This window comes from Corticium candelabrum, chromosome 4 (assembly GCF_963422355.1).
Source record: "Corticium candelabrum chromosome 4, ooCorCand1.1, whole genome shotgun sequence".
NCBI lineage: Eukaryota > Metazoa > Porifera > Homoscleromorpha > Homosclerophorida > Plakinidae > Corticium > Corticium candelabrum.
In genome coordinates, this window is record NC_085088.1 from 5,443,914 (window position 1) to 5,462,215 (window position 18,302).

The following is an 18,302-nucleotide window of genomic DNA, read 5'->3' on the forward strand; positions in this document are numbered from 1 at the left end:
GTACAACGTGCCCATGAACGACAGTACAGAAGGCCAATACGAGTACGAAGACGACAGTGGGACTCTTGAATATACCCAGGAGTGTTTCATCTTAGAGTCAATTAGCCAGGGTAATCCCCAAGTGCGTCAACGCAAACCGCTTCATCTCTCCGGCAATTCACTTCCAAAAGGCTGCGAGACTGAACTGCAGTTGGTAGAGAAGAAACTGACTAGTGATCCAAACAGACTACTCAAACGCAGCAACATTATTAGGAACGTGGCAGGGGAGGAGAAAGACAAGAACTATGTCCTAGAAGAAATAGAAGGCTTTCTATCTAATTGCAGTAAACAGGGAGGTAAGAGAAACTACTCTGATGTTGAAGTGACTCTAGTTGCAACTGTTGATATCCCTTTTGCAGCGACAGTGTGGTACTTTGGAGACAGTCAACACGAAACAGGAAATTGGTACATTCGAGAAGAAACATTTATCACATTCAAAGATATTTTTAATATTTATAAGAGATGCTTCAAAGGTAAGATACTGACAATAATCAGTGATTGCCCGTATGCAGGAAGGTGGACACTCGACTGTGTCGAGGAGCTGGATAGACTACAAATTCCATCGTGTGGTCATCACACTAGAGAAAAGCAGTTGCTTCTTAAAGTGTATGCTTCCTGTGCGCCAGATCAGATTGCCACAGAAGCGTGGTTTGTATCAAATGCTGTCGTAAATGACAGTACAACGCATCGACTTTACTTTGGAGGAAAAAGCACAGAGAATCAATTGCCCACAGTTTGTGACTTTACTCGACTTCGATGTTCTCAAGATCCGTATAAGAAATGTGATGCGGATGAAAGTTGGAGTTGGAATGATGCATTTGTGCATGGTGGTACTCTTAAAAGGCGTCTCTATTTGGTAAGAGGAAAAGATCGAGGTCGACCTGCATGGCATTATGTGTTGGTTCGGACTGAAAGTATTGGTGAGTTTCTAAAGAGAATAGATAGTGGGACTGTAGATGTAGCTAATTATGGAAAAGTGATTACTAGTGGATGGGGTACAGATCCTCCTGAAAACATCAAGCAACGTTTTAGCAGTAGGTTTTGAATTTTGCATAGTTTCAAGATTTTTAGATGCAATAATAATTGCTGAATTTTTTGTGTGTATGTAGTGTGCGATATTAGCTGATGCAATGCTCTGATGTAGTTTTATACTGAGGGAAATGACAATTAGGATTAAAATAATGGTTTGAGACAATAATTAGTTTTGGACTTCAATTGAGTGAAGAAACTGCATTCTATCTAATTGACTATTGTACAGATGCTTCGTGTCTTGCACATATTTATACCAAATGTCTCATCATATACAAAATGTCGTGTTCATTAGAGCTTATATGTTTTACCAAAGGATATAGCTCTGTCTTAAGGTCTAGTGAGGTTTTTGTTAGTTGACACTTTTTGAGTAGCAGTCATGCATGTTGTATGTATTCAGCACTGTACTTGAGTTGGACATGAAACCTCGTCAATACTTTTGTACTTGTGGTGTCCAGTTTGCGTGTGGTGGGGTTATGATAGATTCATCACTACAAGGACCCTAGGTGCATACATATCAGCTAATTTTGGTATTTAGTTTTATTTAAATTTTTTACTTTCAAAAGCTGTTTTTCGTTGGTCTCTCTGTTGTAGTGGGTATTGGTTGAAGTTGCATGCATAATTAATTCAATTAATTACAGCGTATTTTGTTGGATATACCATGACCAGCACATGAGTACATTTCTGTCTGTACAACTGGCTATATTTACAAAGCCAGTAGTTATCTTTGCATTTAAACAACTTCATTTTCTTATGAACAATCAGCTGAGAGCTTTGTAGCAAAACACAACTGTAGCAGTTGACTCTACATTCTTGTTTCTTGAGTTGATAGTTGAGGAGCCGGACATATCTCTTGTTGAGGACTATAGTTACTACAAGAGAGGAAACATTTATGGCAGTCTAATTACAGCTATTGACCAACACACCGGCGTAGCGTCGGGAGGGGGAGTTTGGGGTGAGTTTGGGGTTCAGGTTTGTGGGGGGAGGTTGGGGGAGTTTGAGGTGGGGAGTTGGGGGTTGGGGGTTGGGGGTTGGGGGTTGGGGGTTAGAGTTGGGGTTGGGGGTTGGAGTTGGGGGTTGGAGTTGGGGGTTGGAGTTGGGGGTTGGCATGGGGGTTGGGGTGGGGCATGGGGGTTGGGGTGGGGCATGGGGGTTGGGGTGGGGTTGGGGTGGGATGGGGTTGGGGTGGGGTTGGGGTTGGGGTTGGGTTGGGGTTGGGATGGGGTTGGGGGTTGGGGGTTGAGGGGATTGGGGGTTGGGGAGGTTATAGCTCTCCAAACATTTTGGGCGTGTCAATTCGCTTCAAGCAGAACTATAATTTTAAGTTACTGAACAATGACAGTCCCCTTAACCAGTAGTATGTTGATGATCGACGGCGTTAACCATATCTCTTTGACAGTATACACATCATCATTTCATTATGGTAAAACCAGTGTCGAGAAGTTGTGGACACGTAAAGTACGCATGACCATCACTTATTTGAGACGTCAATGACAGAGTCAAATAAGACGCATCAGAAAGGCATACAAAATCCTATCCATCAATTATTAATTATTTTTCAAGTAAGTCTAGTTAATTAAGGTCGACAACTCGATTGACCGGGGAATGACTCTCCTGCGGCTCCGCTACCTAGTGATATGCTTGCACTCCACAGTACTTTCTCCACAGGTTATTCTAGCTAACTAGCTAGACCTATATTGCTTGCTGTATTACGAAATGCTAAAATTGGTCAACGCCATTTGCACTGAATTGGTCTTCTAGATTCTGTTGTCATCGAGATGCCATTTCATTTCACAAGCCATGAAAACCTTTTTGGCACGGACAGTAACAGTGTTTCCACTCCTTTATACGCACACTGACGGCTCAGTCCAGCAGTTTAATTGCAACCTGAAATTGATACTACGGTATTTAATTAAACTTAAACTCAGAGGTCTACAAACTGCGAGAAGAAAAGTAGAAAATAGGCGTGGCTTTGTGTGTAAGAAATGGGCGTGGTTTGTGGTCTAATTTATTATCCCCAAACTTGAGGACCACGCTATGCCGGTGACACAAGTATACATAACTGGTGGTTATTTTCGTGGAGCGTCGGGGGAGGGACGGCTGGGGAGGCTAAAGCCTCCCTCAATCCTTGTAAGCGTGTCAAGCATTGTAAAAGCGCCGTGTTTCAGGGACGTAGCGTGATCTCTAGAAATGAGGGACTAAACTTGACTATGCTACGAGGGCCCACTTTTATGGGCACGCCCACTCTTTATGGACACGCCCATTTTATGAAAACGCCAACTTTTATTGGCTTTTGATTGTCTGATACAGTAGAATCAGTGGTTGATCTAGACTGGAAAAAAGGCAGTGTACATACTATATACAGTTTTTGTACTCACACTTATTTACATGACCAGGCCTACAAATGATTGGGCTTATAGCCTGGATGTCTAGCCCATGCCACGGTACACCCCGGCGTGTTTCCATCAGGTTACCAAACAGTCAGCTGAATCTTAGTGTGGTGACGATTTTACTAACTATCTACGTGTTTTGATGGCATGAAGTATGGTGAAGACTCAAGCCAGTGTGAAAAAAGTTGTGACAGGTGAATTGCTCAAGCCTATCACACTTTCATGACAATGGCGGACGGAAAGGAAAAAGAAAAAAAGAAAAAAGGGGCGTAACTTTTGTAATTTTGTACACTGCATAGAAGTATATGCAGACATTATGAGGATTGACGTCAGAAAAGAATTGCATTCAGTATGCCCTTAATTAGCCATGACACTTTAATGATTTCAGCATTGATTAACCTATAATCCGATTAAGCTTAAAAACACAAGCTTACAAAAATAGAAACAGGAGCACGTGCGCAACAACGAAACCGAGAAGCCTCAAGGTACGTCCGAGACCGTTTCGACTCATTGAAGACGTCAACATACCGATTTTTCGTCTACAATTTGAAAAGTATACAATGCAGGGTGTTATGGCGCCGTTCCTCTTCACCTGCCTTCTTCTCTTCCAATCATCGGTCTCCTCTATCCGTGCGACGTCCTGCCCATCTCACACGCATTCGAGCAAGACACCCAAATACATTTCTCTGGTGACCAGAGTCGACCGGCCGGGCACGTCGTTCAAACCATCAACCGGCAAGCTACTCAAAGTCTACGAACTCAACAATTCGACCCTCCGCGGCCGATTCACATCCCACTCCAATCTGCTCGTTCACTTCAAGTCGACCTGTGCCGGCCTCGTCCACGTCTGGCGCGCCAACGGTAGCACCATCATCAAACAAGACGTCGTTTCTCGACAGCGAGATCTCCGCTACGCGAACGTTGAGGACCACCGCTTCGTTTACAAACCGACCGGAAAGGCCTACGCATTGCCGGAGCACCGTCGCTCGAGGAGAGACGTCGAGGAGGAGTATGACCAGAGAAGCTGCCAAGCCCATCTTGCAGACCAACAAGAAGTTGCGAGAGCATTTGAGAAGCTGACGGCCGACCCCGACGTTCGAATTCTCTCCAAGATATCTCAGGCTCTAGCCGAGTTCGGCATCTACGGATCGAAGTCTCCCTGCTCGTTTCCTCTCCACTCTCTCGCCTTGGCCATCTCGCGTCGTCTTCCAGCCAACGCAACGGAAGCGGCCGAGGACGCCGAGAACTTTTCCTGCGCGGAGAGCAAACTCCTCAAGAGCCCGAGAAGGAGACGATCTTTCTGGTCTTCGATATCACGTGCTCTTGGTCGTTTGATACGCACTGTTGTGGAGAGGGTGGTCGAACCGCTGACTGGACTGTCTAGGAAGTGCACGTCGCTCGAAACCAATCGCCAAAATAAGTGTTTGGGAATGTGTGGCAAGGAGTGTAACTGTTGGAAATGGGTGTGCGGCAACTGTTGCTACAACGAGGGATGTTATCAGCACGATAAATGTTGTGAGCACGATACCCTGGCCTGCTGGCTACCGACGGGCTTCAATTGCCAGTCGTTTAAATGTTGGTCGTTGTCGGAGCAACCGGAGTGTCCCACTAGTGCAGGAAATCGCCCCAGTGAGTGAGTCTGACATTGTGTCTAGACCGCGTTTTTTGTTCATTGGTATATTTGCAACGTAGCGATTAACTTAAGGTTGCATACGTTATTGTTTGTTTGTCGTCTTGTTGTGCGTTTTCTAGCAGCTTACTTGCTTTATCGGAAACATATGTTGTGCTGGTTTGCTATAATCTATTGTTTCTCTATCAGTTTTGTTTTATTTTCCTACCGAATTCTCTCAAATTCCATCCATGCGTTTTTAATTAACCCTCCTCATGCACAAAACAACCAACCACCAACCAATCAAACCAACAAAACTTACAAACACAAGCCAGTGAATATCAATTACGGTCATATGCATGTTAGGAATCAGTTTTGAGTTTAGTGTTCTAATTTGACGTTTAGCTAATGTAATTGAAATTTACGCGCATGATAATTGCAACGTCCTAATGCTTGCAATCGAATCTGCATTGCATGGGCATGCATGTCTGTCCTAGAGTCGTCTAGTCGTGATGTATATGTCGTTAGGTCTGCAGTGGCGTAGGAAGGTGTTGACGAGCGGGGGGGGGGGGGGGGGAATTTACCGTGGATGTCATCATGAGTAAACAAAAACTACCTCGCTTGCCAGACCGTAAAAAGATTTGCAGAAGTCGGTAGCACAGAAAATTTCAATTTCAACAGTGAGCGAGGGGCTGCATCTCCCTCCTCGGCCTCTTTGTTCTGACGCCGGTGGGTCTAAGTGTTAGTGTTTCAAAGGCTTACTGAGTTCCGCACGTATTAACAGCAGCCACCTCCGCCAACGAAGTTATGCTAACATTGTCGCAGGTTTGTTTGTTCATTTGTTGGTTTGCTTGGTTGATGATTGGTGGTCTATATGAGCTGAATTACTCAGAAAACGTGAAATAGAAGTTGATATAATTTGGCGGGAAAATAAAACCAGTATTTATAGATCTAGAAAAACAATCAAATAGCTAAGATTCTACAATTAGTGCAATATTGTTTACACGGTACGAATACATGCCACATTCACAAATGTTTTTCAAATAGCCATAGAAACAATTATTTGATAGCACTCACAATGCAAACCTTGGCAACGGCAACCAGTTACCTCCATTTAATTCTAGTGTAGTTGGTACCCAACCTGGCTGCAGAGGCGTAGCAGGAAATTTTTTTAAGAATTTAAAATTAATATTAATTTGTTTAAAATTTATATTAATTTTTATTAATTCCCACGTTACAGTCTATATTACTTTTAGAGATATATTATTAACTTAATTCATGTTAACTGTCAGTTGTAAACTTTGATTATTAAGTTGCTTCTATTAGCGCTTACTGTTAAATATTAATTTACTTAATTAAGTTCTCCAGCTACACTTTCCAGTGCTATTTATGTACTCCTGTTTGTGTTCTACACCTTGGTGTGAAGTTTTGCTTCTACTGTTGCGTGTGCAGTTGACACTGCCAGGTGCTTAATTAAGTAATCTAACATTTAACCAAGCTGGCATTAATTTCCAGCACTTTGAGTTACTCTCTGCCCTCAGATAAAATTTCGACGTCATTCTGACTTTCAACAGGATACTAGACTTTTAAATATCATAGCTAGAGAAGATACTGAGGCAGCCATCCAAGCCGAAATTCAAACAAAAGCTTCGATCATCAGCTAGAGACGAAGATGCATCATATTCTGGAATGACTGTGACCAGATTCACACGAGTGGTACGACAACCTGCAAGGCGAAATGAATTAATTAATACGTTTGACTGTGATACTAGGGTGGATAGAGATCGACGCCTAATTTTTAGTCTCTAACTAATTAAGAAGAAGGGGGTTTGTTGTGTTGTGTTTTTGTTTGTTTGTATTAACTTAATTTGGTTGGAGGTGTTTTCTAATCTTTTGAATTGGAGATGTAACTGAGGTTAGAACGCACGTTAGACTTACAACAATTATATAGCTACTACAGTATACGTCTTACACGTGTCAGTGCCTGTGCGAGTACTAGCGTCGCTTGGATAGATTTGCAATCAAATCAGATACTACACTCAAATCGTAATCTGAGATCCGTTAACTTGAACTTTTATCTTTGGCTGCTAATTAGTGTTATATATGATGTATGGTGTGTACATCTTAGGCTTAGTTTTAATATATACAGTAGTTGTAATAGGAGGCAACAAATATAGTTTATTCTATGTCGATAATTACAAAAAATGATTGTAAAATCAAATATGATTGAATGCACAAAATTTGAAATGTCAGCCAGGTCAACCTCTGCTAGAGCACGATGTCCGACAATAAATTTTTGCCATATCTATTTGTATAGCATTAATAGGCTATTAATCAATATTTATGGTGGTATGCTGTAGCTTGGACATGGACATGTGAACATCTTGTCAATAGTTGTGTAGACTTAAGATAGTTGAACTCTAGCTAAATGACTTCTGTTTTGAGATGCTAAGAATGACGGAAAACATCAAATTGTTCTGTTGTTCTATTTTAGCTTTGAATACTTCTTCATAATTAATAAACGTCACCACACAGTTTGGAAGTATTGAAGACCATTGCACGACATCTATCTTTCAAAAGAAATTTGACAGTCAGCCAGGCAGTCAGCAACATACATGAACAACTGCCAGCGAAACTCTGGCTATATAACGTCAAAATGATATGGCATAGACTGGCTTTAGACTGTACAGACATGTTTTTGAATAATTTTTGTTATATACCCACGTATTTTTAGGTGGGTTTATATAAAAATATAATTTATATAAATGTAAAAAAATTAATTATTTACAGACTTTATGATTGATTTATATAGAAAAATAAGATGGTCAACGTTGTGGGACTCTGTCATTGTCACTAAGTGCAACCCTCTTCTTAGTGTGATTTTGCAGTTCAAGATCATAGCGAGTGTTGTCACGTGCCCAAAGTCAGTCACGTGCCCAAAGTCAGTCCCATTTGCAATCCTGGCACATTACCAAGTCCCCAGTCCCTAAGGGATCGAAAACATGTATATACCTAGATACCTAGACTTACCAGAGCCATATCAGCCTAGTTCACATCCTTGTAGGAGATGGTACGTAAGTTGAAAATTCGCTTCCTACAGGTTGTGAACAAGTTCAATACTGTTGTTCTAGGAGCCTTCTCTCTAACCGTTAAACTAGACATGCTGGATTCGCAAAGCGTCAAGAACCACAATGACGGCCGGAACCGAACGGATAATGAAACACTTTCCGCGTCTGACGAAGAAACGCAAACGAACCGCCCTACAGAAGGCGTGGCTGCCACGGACAAGCTCACAAGTCTTCAGCAAGCGAACGTTCATCACAAGCGGACGGTACCTAGATGTGTTAGGTTTGCAGATAAAGAGGGTCGTCCACTAGAGAAAATATTTCAATTGGATGAGAATAAATCGCTTGGTGGAAACGAGGATTTACATACAACTGCAGAACCAACACATCGGATGCGTTTGAACTTGTATGATTATGAAAGGGACTGTCCCGGACCTCAGCCCGTTTCCCTGCCCGACTTCTACGACAGTCTGTCTTCTATGAAGGTGCGTCTAGAGAACGTGCGTCACGACAATGTCAAGTCGATATTGCTTCTAACCGTGCTGGCAGTTTCTACTGATCGATCCAAACACGTGACAGTTCGTTTCACGTCGAACGATTGGAAAACGTATGAAGATCGTCCAGGAAATGAAACGAGCTCGAGAGGTTGCAAATACGACCGATTTCTCGTCGAGATTCCTGTTCCAAAAGAAATAAATCTACTAACAGAAACAAAATCTCCAAGAAATTTGGAAATGCAATTTGCAGTACGTTACGACACGGAAGGACAAAGCAGCTGGTGGGACAACAACTTTGGTTGTTACTATCGCTTGAAATGGATGAAGAAAGAAAACCTTGCTAGTTAGTTGTCAATTGTACGTGCACTAATTGTCACGATCGTTTACTGTCAATCACGTTGCACTACACACTAGTGAAATGTAGATTCTCTGTATCTGTAGCGTCGTACTTTCAGTCAACTCTGCTACATTCTTATCTACTGCACATACTTAGCGTTAGGTAATGCAAGTATGTAATTAAATTCTGCACTCATCTTTTGCTAGCGTGAGCTAACTAGATGACTTCGTTTCTGCGTACAACCGCTGAACGTGCCCATGAACGACAGTACAGAAGGTCAATACGAGTACGAAGACGACAGTGGGACTCTTGAATACACCCAGGTATGTTTCATCATAGAGTCAATTAGCCAGGGAATTCCCCCAAGTGCGTCAACCCAAACCGCTTCATTTCACTGGCAATTCACTCCCAAAAGGCTGCGAGACTAAACTGCAATTAGTAGAGAAGAAGGTGACTAGTGATCCTAACAGACTACTCAAACGCAACTACATTATTAGGAACGTGGCAGGGGAGGAGAAAGACAAGAACTATGTCCTAGAAGAAATAGAAGCATTTCTATCTAATTGCAGTAAACAGGGAGGTAAGAGAAACTACTCTGATGTTGAGGCGACTCTAGTTACAAATGTTGATATCCCTTTGCAGCGACAGTGTGGTACTTTGGAGACAGTCAACACGAAACAGGAAATTGGTACATTCGAGAAGAAACATTTATCACATTCAAAGATATTTTTAATATTTATAAGAGATGCTTTAAAGGTACGATACTGACAATAATCAGTGATTGCCCGTATGCAAGAAGGTGGACACTCGACTGTGTCGAGGAGCTGGATAGACTACAGATTTCATCCTGTGGTCATCACACAAGAGAAAAGCAGTTGCTTCTTAAAGTGTATGCTTCCTGTGCGCCAGATCAGATTGCCACAGAAGCGTGGTTTGTATCAAATGCTGTCGTAAGTGACAGTAAAACGCATCGACTTTACTTTGGAAGAAAAAGCACAGAGAATCAGTTGACCACGGTTTGTGACTTTACTCGACTTCGATGTTCTTAAGATCCGTATAAGAAATGTGATGCGGATGAAAGCTGGAGTTGGAATGATGCATTTGTTCATAGTGGTATTCTTATTAAAAGGCGTCTCTATTTGGTAAGCGGAAGCGATCGAGGTCGACCTGCATGGCACTAAGTGTTGGTTCGGACTGAAAGTATTGGTGAGTTTCTGAAGAGCATAGATAGTGGGACTGTAGATGTAGCTGAATATGGAAAAGTGATTACTAGTGGATGGGGTACAGATCTTCGTAAAGACATCAATCAACGATTTAGCATTAGGTTTTGAATTTTGCATTGTTTCAAGATTTCTAGATGCAATAATAATTGCTGGATTTTTGTGTGTATGTAGTGTCCGATATTAGCTGATGCAATGCTCTGATGTAGTTTTATACTGAGGAAAATAACAATTAAGATTAAAATAATGGTTTGAGACAATAATTAGTTGTGGACTTTAATTGAGTGAAGAGACTGCATTCTATCTAATTGACTATTGCACAGATGCTTCATGTCTTGCACATATTTATACTAAATGTCATATTAATTAGAGCTTACATTTTACCAAAGGAAGTATGCAGCACTGTACTTCAGTTGAACATGAGACCTTGTCGATACCTTTTGTACTTGTGGTGTCCAGTTTTCGTGTGGTGAGGTTATGACAGATTCATCACTACAAGGACCCTAGGTGCATACATATCAGCTAATTTTGTTATTTAGTTTTATTAAAATTTGTTACTTTCAAAAGCTGTATTTCATTGGTTTCTCTGTTGTAGTGGGTATTGGTGGAAGTTGCATAAACAATTAAATCAATTAATTTCAACGTATTTTGTTGGATATACCGTGACCAGCATACATGAGTACATTTTCTGTCTGTACAACTGGCTTTATTTACAAAGCCAGTAGATATCCTTGCATCTAAACAACTTCATTTTCGTATGGACAATCAGCTGAGAACTTTGTAGCTAAACACAACTGTAAGTTGACTCTACATTCTTGTTTCTTGAGTTGATAGTTTAGGAACCAAACATATCTTTTGTTGAGGACTAAAGTTACTGGAAAAGAGGATACATTCCAGGCAGTCTAATTAAGGCTATTGACCAACGCACCTTCTTAGTGTGGGAGGTAGGGGGGGGGGGGGGAGGCTATAGCTAGCCTCCGAAACAGTTTGGGCGTGTTACTTTGCTTCAAGCAGAACTATAATGCTAAGTTGGTAGACAGTGACAGTCAACTTAAGCACAGAGTAGTATGTTGATAATCGACGACGTTAACCATATCTCTTTGATAGTATACACATCATCATTTCAGTATGATCAAACCAGCGTCGAGAAATCGTGGACACGTAAAGTACGCATGACTATCACTTATTTGAGACGTCAATAGCAGAGTCAAATAAGACCGCATCGAAATGGCTTTTAGATTCTATTGTCATCGAGATGCCATTTCATTTGACGAGCCATGAAAACCTTTTTGGCACGGACAGTAACAGTTTTCCCCTCCCTTTTACGCACACTGACGGCACTCAGTTCAGCAGTTTATTTGTAACCTGAAATTGATACTATATACGGTATTTAAACTTAGGTGTCTACAAACTGGAGCAAGAATAGCAGAAAATAGGCGTGGCTTTGCGTTTGATAAATGAGCGTGGTCTGTAGTCTAATTTATTAGCCCTCCAAACTTGACGACCACGCTACGCCGGTGACTAACGTGTGTATATACATAACTGGTGGTTCTTTTGGTCGAGTATCGGGGTGGGGGGACGGCTTGGGAGGCTAAAGCCTCTGTAAACGTGTCATAAAGCCTCTCCAATCTTTGTAAGCGTGTCAAACATTGTAAAAGCGCCGTGTTTCAGGGGCGTAGCGTGATCTCTAGAAATGAGGGACTAAACTTGGCTATGCTACGAGGCACGCCCACATTTATGGACATCCCCATTTTTATTGGCTTCTAGTTGTCTAATACAGTAGAATCAGTGGTAGATCTAGACTGGAATCAGTGGCAGATCTAGACTGGAAAAAGGCGGTGTATATAGTATATACCGTTTTGGTCCTCACACGTATTTACAGTCCACAATTTTTATGACTACGCCTACAAATGATGGGCTATAGCCCGGACGTCTAGCCCACGCTACGCTACGCCCCTGCGTGTTTCCATCAGGTTACAAAACAGTCAGCTGAATCTTAATGTGGTGACGACATTAATAACTATTTGCGTGTTTGATGGAATGAAGTATGGTGAAAGCTCAAGCCAGCGTGAAAAGTTGTGACAGGTGAATTGCGCAAGCCCATCACACTTCAATGACAATGGCGGAAAGGATGAAAAAAGAAAAAAAGGAATGACTTTTGTATTTTTGTATATGCAGATATTATGACGATTGACGTCAGAAAAATTGCATGCAGTATGCCCTTAATTAACTATGACACTTTTAATCATTTCAGCATCGATTAACCTGTAACTCGATTAAGCTTAAAAACACAAGCTTATCAAAAATAGAAACAGAAACACGTGCGCAACAACGAAACCGAGAAGCCTCAAGGTACGTCCGAGACCGTTTCGACCCATTGAAGACGTCAACATACCGATTTTTCGTCTACAAATTTGAAAAGTATACAATGCAAGGGGTTATGGCGCCGTTCCTCTTCACCTGCCTTCTTCTCTTCCAATCATCGGTCTTCTCTATCCGTGCGACGTCCTGCCCATCTCGCACGCATTCGAGCACGACACCCAAATACATCTCGCTGGTGACCAGAGTCGACCGGCCGGGCACGTCGTTCAAACCATCAACCGGCAAGCTACTCAAAGTCTATGAACTCAACAATTCGACCCTCCGCGGCCGATTCACATCCCACTCCAATCTGCTCGTTCACTTCAAGTCGACCTGTGCCGGCCTCGTCCACGTCTGGCGCGCCAACGGTAGCACCATCATCAAACAAGACGTCGTTTCTCGACAGCGAGATCTCCGCTACGCGAACGTTGAGGACCACCGCTTCGTTTACGAACCAACCGGAAAGGCCTACGCATTGCCGGAGCACCGTCGCTCGAGGAGAGACGTCGAGGAGGAGTATGACCAGAGAAGCTGCCAAGCCCATCCTGCAGACCAACAAGAAGTCGCGAGAGCAGTCCACTCTCTCGCCTTGACCGTCTCGCGTCGTCTTCCAGCCAACGCAACGGAAGCGGCCGAGGACGGCGAGAACTTTTCCTGCGCAGAGAGCAAACTCCTCGAGAGCCCGAGAAGGAGACGATATTTCTGGTCTTCGATATCACGTGCTCTTGATCGTTTGATACGCACTGTTCTGGAGAGGGTCGTTTAGCCGCTGACTGGACTGTTTAGGAATTGCACGTCGCTCGAAACCAATCGCCAAAATAAGTGTTTGGGAATGTGTGGCAAGGAGTGTAACTGTTGGAAATGGGTGTGCGGCAACTGTTGCTACAACGAGGGATGTTATCAGCACGATAAATGTTGTGATCACGATACCCTGGCCTGCTGGCTACCGACGGGCTTCAATTGCCAGTCGTTTAAATGTTGGTCGTTGTCAAGAGCAATCGGAGTGTCCCACTAGTACAGGAAATCGCCCCACTGAGTGACATTGTGTCTAGACCGCGTTTTTTGTTCTTTGGTATATTTGCAACGTAGCGATTAACTTGAGGTTGCATTTCTTATTGTTTGTTTGTCGTCTTGTGCGTTTTCCAGCAGCTTACTTGCTTTATCGAAACATATGTAGTGCTACTTTATAATCGATTGTTTCTCTATCAATGTTGTTTTAATTTCCTATCGAATTCTCTCAAATTCCATCCATGCGTTTCTGAGTAACTCTCCTCATGCACAAAACAACCAACCACCAACCAAGCAAACCAACCAAATTTACAAACAAGTCAGTGATTATTAATTTCTGTCATATGCATGTTAAGAATCCGTTTTGAGTTTAGTGCTCTAATTTGACATTTAGATTATCTAATTGAAATTTACGCGCATTGCAACGTCCTGGTGCTTGCAATGAAATCTGCATTGCATAGGCATGAATGTCTTTCTTGTAGTCGTCTAGTCGTGATGTATGTGTCGTAAGGCTGTACCGTGGGTGTCATCATGAGTAAGCAAAACCACCTCGCTTGCCAGACCGTAAAAAGATTTCCAGAAGTCAGTAGCACAGAAAAATTTAATTCCTAATGTGAGCGAGGGAGCTGTATTCCCTCCCGGCCCCCGGTTCCTAGGTCGGTGGGTCTAAGTGCTAGTGTTTCAAAGGCTTACTGAGGTGCGCACGTATAAACAGCAGCCTCCTCTGTCAGCGAAGTTATGCTAATATTGTCGCAGGATTGTTTGTTCCTTTGTTGGTTTGCTTGGTTGGTGATTTGTGGTCTGTGTGAGCTGAATTACTCAGAAAACGTGTAAATGGAAGTCGATATAATTTGGCGGGAAAATGAAACCAGCATTTGTAGATTTAGAAAAACAATCAACTAGCTAAGTTTCGACAATTAGTGCAATGTCGTTTACACAATATGAATACATGCCACATGCACAAAATTTAATGTTTTTCAAATAGCCATGAAAAACAATTACTGGATATAAGCACTCCAAGTGCAAACCTTGCCCACGGCAAGCAGTTACCTCCATTTAATTCTAATGTAGTTGATACCCAACCTGGCTGCAGCGGCGTAGTCAGGAAAATTTTTTTGAGAATTTAAAATTAATATTAATTTGTTTAAAATCAATGTGTTAAAATTAATATTAATTTTTATTAATTTTTACGTTACTGTCTATATTACTTTTAGAGATATACTATTAACTTAATTACTGTTAATTGCCAGTTGCAAACTTTTTTACGACGTCGTTTCCATTAGAGCTCACTGTTAGAAATTAATTTAACTTAAGTTCTCTAGCTACACTTTCCAGTGCTATTTATGTACTCCTGCTTGTGTTCTACACCTTGGTGTAAAGTTTTGCTCCTACTATTGCCTGTAGAGTTGACACTGCCAGGTGCTTAATGAACTAATCTAACATTTCACCAAGCTGGTATTAATTTCCAGCACTTTGAGTTACTCTCTGCCCTCAGATAAAATTTCGACGTCATTCTGACTTCCAACAGAATACTAGACTTTTAAATATCATAGCTAGAGAAGATGCTGAGGCAACCATCCAAGTCGAAATTCAAACAAAAGCTTCGATCATCAGCTAGAGACGAAGATGCATCATATTCTGGAGTGACTGTGACCAAATTCAGACGAGTGGTACGACAACTTGCAAGGCGAAATGAATTTAATTTAATACGTTTGGCTGTGATACTAGGGTGGATAGAGATCAAGGCCTGATTTTTTAAGTCTCTAATAATTAAGAGGAAGGTGGTTCGTTGTGTTGTATTTTTGTTTGTTTGTATTACCTTAATTTGGTTGGTGGTGTTTTCTAATCTTTTGAAGTGGAGATGTAACTGAGGTTAGAACACACGTTAGACTTACAATATAGCTACTACAGTAGACGCCTTACACGTATCAGTGCCTGTGCGAGTACTAGCGTCGCTTGGATAGATTTGCAATCAAGTCAGATACTACACTCAGATCGTAATCTGAGATACGTTAAGTTAAACTTTTATCTTTGGGCTGCAAATTAGTGTTGTATATGATGTATGGTGTGTGAATGTTAGACTTAGTTTTAATAAATACAGTAGTTCTAAATAGGAGGCGACAAATATAGTAATGCTATTTCGATAATTAAAAGAAAGGATTGTGAAATCAAATATGATTGAATGCACAAAATTTGAAATGTCAGCTAGGTCAACCTCTGCTGGAGCACAATGTCCGATAAAAAATTTTGCCATATCTAGTTGTATAGCATTGTTTCTATGGATTATGCAAATTATCTGGTTACTAATAATAGTGTAATGTATAGACACCATATATATCATATATATATATATATATATATATATATATATATATATATATATATATATATATATATATATATATATAAATACAGCAATATCACTCGATAGCATCAACTTGACAATCAAATGTGACTGAAACATGTCTAACAACTAAAAATCGCTAAGTAGTAAATGTTGTTACTTAAATTCCGTCAACTACTGGATTTACTACTTGTATCTAGTTACTAAACACTTCTTTGTCTACACATCCGGGAGGTTACTTGTAATCCGGGCTTACAGAGACTGTTAAAATGGCGATGTCCATGTCACGATACTACGTCGTGTAGTACTTTGTTTTTAGAACTCTTTTTAACATAGATAATGTCGTCCTTGAGCGAAGGAGTTAACTGGGGCGTTTGGGGTGTCTAGTGGTGGGTTACGAAACCATTTGTCAGTGTGTTCTCTGGGTGTAGGGTAAGGGCGCCTAATTGGGAACGCCTACACGTACTTCCGCCTGTGTCTCAAGTTCTTTACTGAAAAATGAATCTCACTGCATCTAACGAACTATAGCGTTGAAGCTTGATCTTTACGCTACACCCTCTAAGCTAGCCTCGTACCAGACCCTCTCGCGCGTCGTCCCCGGTTCCCGTATAACACGAAAACGCTGGAGAGGGTCTGGGATCATACCGCCTACTTTCTTCACCTAGTGTCGCCCCACGTCATCTAAGTGTCACCCCACGTCACGAACGTCAATACTTTCATACTATTAGTTCATTATGCTGTAACAATACACCTTTCTATCAAAACAAATTAGGCATTACGCTATCTGTGATATCCCAGAATTGCATACATTCATTGTTTGTTTTTCGTTCGTCTATGCGACATGGAAACCGATTCATTCACAGAGCGATCTCCTGAGTTCGATTCACGTTACCTGAAGCTGTAAGGTCCAATGTGATTTGATCACCAGTAGCCTGGAGTCTATGCATGCACTAAGCGCTGCTCTATGACTGTGCTAGGCTACAAGAACAATATGAGTCGGGAAGCTCATCAGATAGAGTTCCAACGAAAGTGGTAATGAACAGCGTCAACTGTAGCTTGTTGGCCGCCGGAAAGGCAACGCTGTCTTCTGTGGATGTTGGCAAGCTAGTGCGCCTTGCCTTTGGATCAACTGTAGAGAGGAAAAGCGCCAGAGTTCACGGCTGCCGCTCATACGTTTACTGCGGTATCCGGAGAGTGATCATGAGGAAAGTCCAGCCAAACGTTCTTGCATACAAGAGTCATCAAAGGATATTACATCACCGACCTCTGACCATCTACTACGAATTACACAATTAGAAGCTGAGCTCAAACGTGAAAAGAAGCGCGGACAAGACTTGGAGGCTGAACTACAACAATCAATTATTGAGAGTCAATCTATCCAGTGGCATCAAGTAGATACAGAAATTAACGCAGAGCTGAATGCGCTACAGAGAGCTGGAGGCATCATGTCAACAGGTCCAGTTGATGCAGCAGATGCATCTTCACTGACTGCAGACTTTAGTTTACATAATCTACACAGCCAATTACTTACACACGCTCCCAAAATTACATCACTGCTTTCCTCGATAGACCAAACTGACACCACTACAGGACCAAAAGATATCTACAGCTTGGCAGCAGTCTGCTTACTAGCGAAGAAGGCAAGTGACAAGGTCAAAGGTTTTCAGCTTCTAGTTAGTTTGATGTTGGTTGCCAGGGCAACTAGTAAACAAGTCATTACTACTCTTAACCATATGGGTGTCTGCTTGTCATATAGTCAAACTTTTAGGTATGTGGAAAACGCTGCAAAGGCAATAGAGCAGAACAGAGAGCTTCAACATGGAGACTGGATCGTTGCCTATGACAACATAAATATTGAGAAACGTGTCACCCATGAGAGACATGCCAGACATACAGAGGCATGGAACTTCACGAGCCGTTTGGCTGTCAAAGTAGCCAGACTTCCCCCACCTGATTACAACACAACAGAATTACCACAATGCACTCGAGGAGATTTAGCTGTGGAAGACATTCTACCGAATGATGATGACGACAAAACATTTCAAGAATCTGCTCAGACAAGAGTTCAGAAGGTACTCATACACAGGTTCAAATGCTGCAATCACTTTAAAGCAAGACATCAATATGACAACCATGACCACCCAACAACAAAATCTATTATCCACCCTATTGCAGTGATAGACATAGATGAAAGTTACACTGACAATAATGTTACTATTCTTGAAGAATTTCAAGAAATGCTGGCGATAGATGACACTGTTCAACAATGTGTTGTCGGTGACCAAGCGACTTGCAGGGCAATTCGTGCAGCTCTGCGTAGAAGGGTAGCAGATATTCCTTCAGCACGCCTCCTATGGGCGAAAGAGAATCCTGGTGATTTCCACTTCGCATGGGAGTGCCTAA

At 41.9% G+C, this 18,302-nt stretch overlaps 2 protein-coding genes across 2 annotated transcripts; both read left to right on the plus strand.

The window, feature by feature from the left end:
• Positions 1-3,908: 3,908 nt before the first annotated feature.
• Positions 3,909-5,276, plus strand: LOC134178732 (uncharacterized). Its single transcript, XM_062645620.1, has one exon. It carries the CDS (start codon positions 4,019-4,021, stop codon positions 5,093-5,095), a length of 1,077 nt encoding a protein of 358 aa, XP_062501604.1. The 5' UTR covers positions 3,909-4,018; the 3' UTR covers positions 5,096-5,276.
• Positions 5,277-12,347: 7,071 nt separating this feature from the next.
• On the plus strand, positions 12,348-13,725 carry LOC134178983 (uncharacterized). The gene has a single exon (XM_062645895.1). It carries the CDS (start codon positions 12,615-12,617, stop codon positions 13,311-13,313), a length of 699 nt encoding a protein of 232 aa, XP_062501879.1. The 5' UTR covers positions 12,348-12,614; the 3' UTR covers positions 13,314-13,725.
• The last annotated feature ends 4,577 nt before the right edge of the window (positions 13,726-18,302 follow it).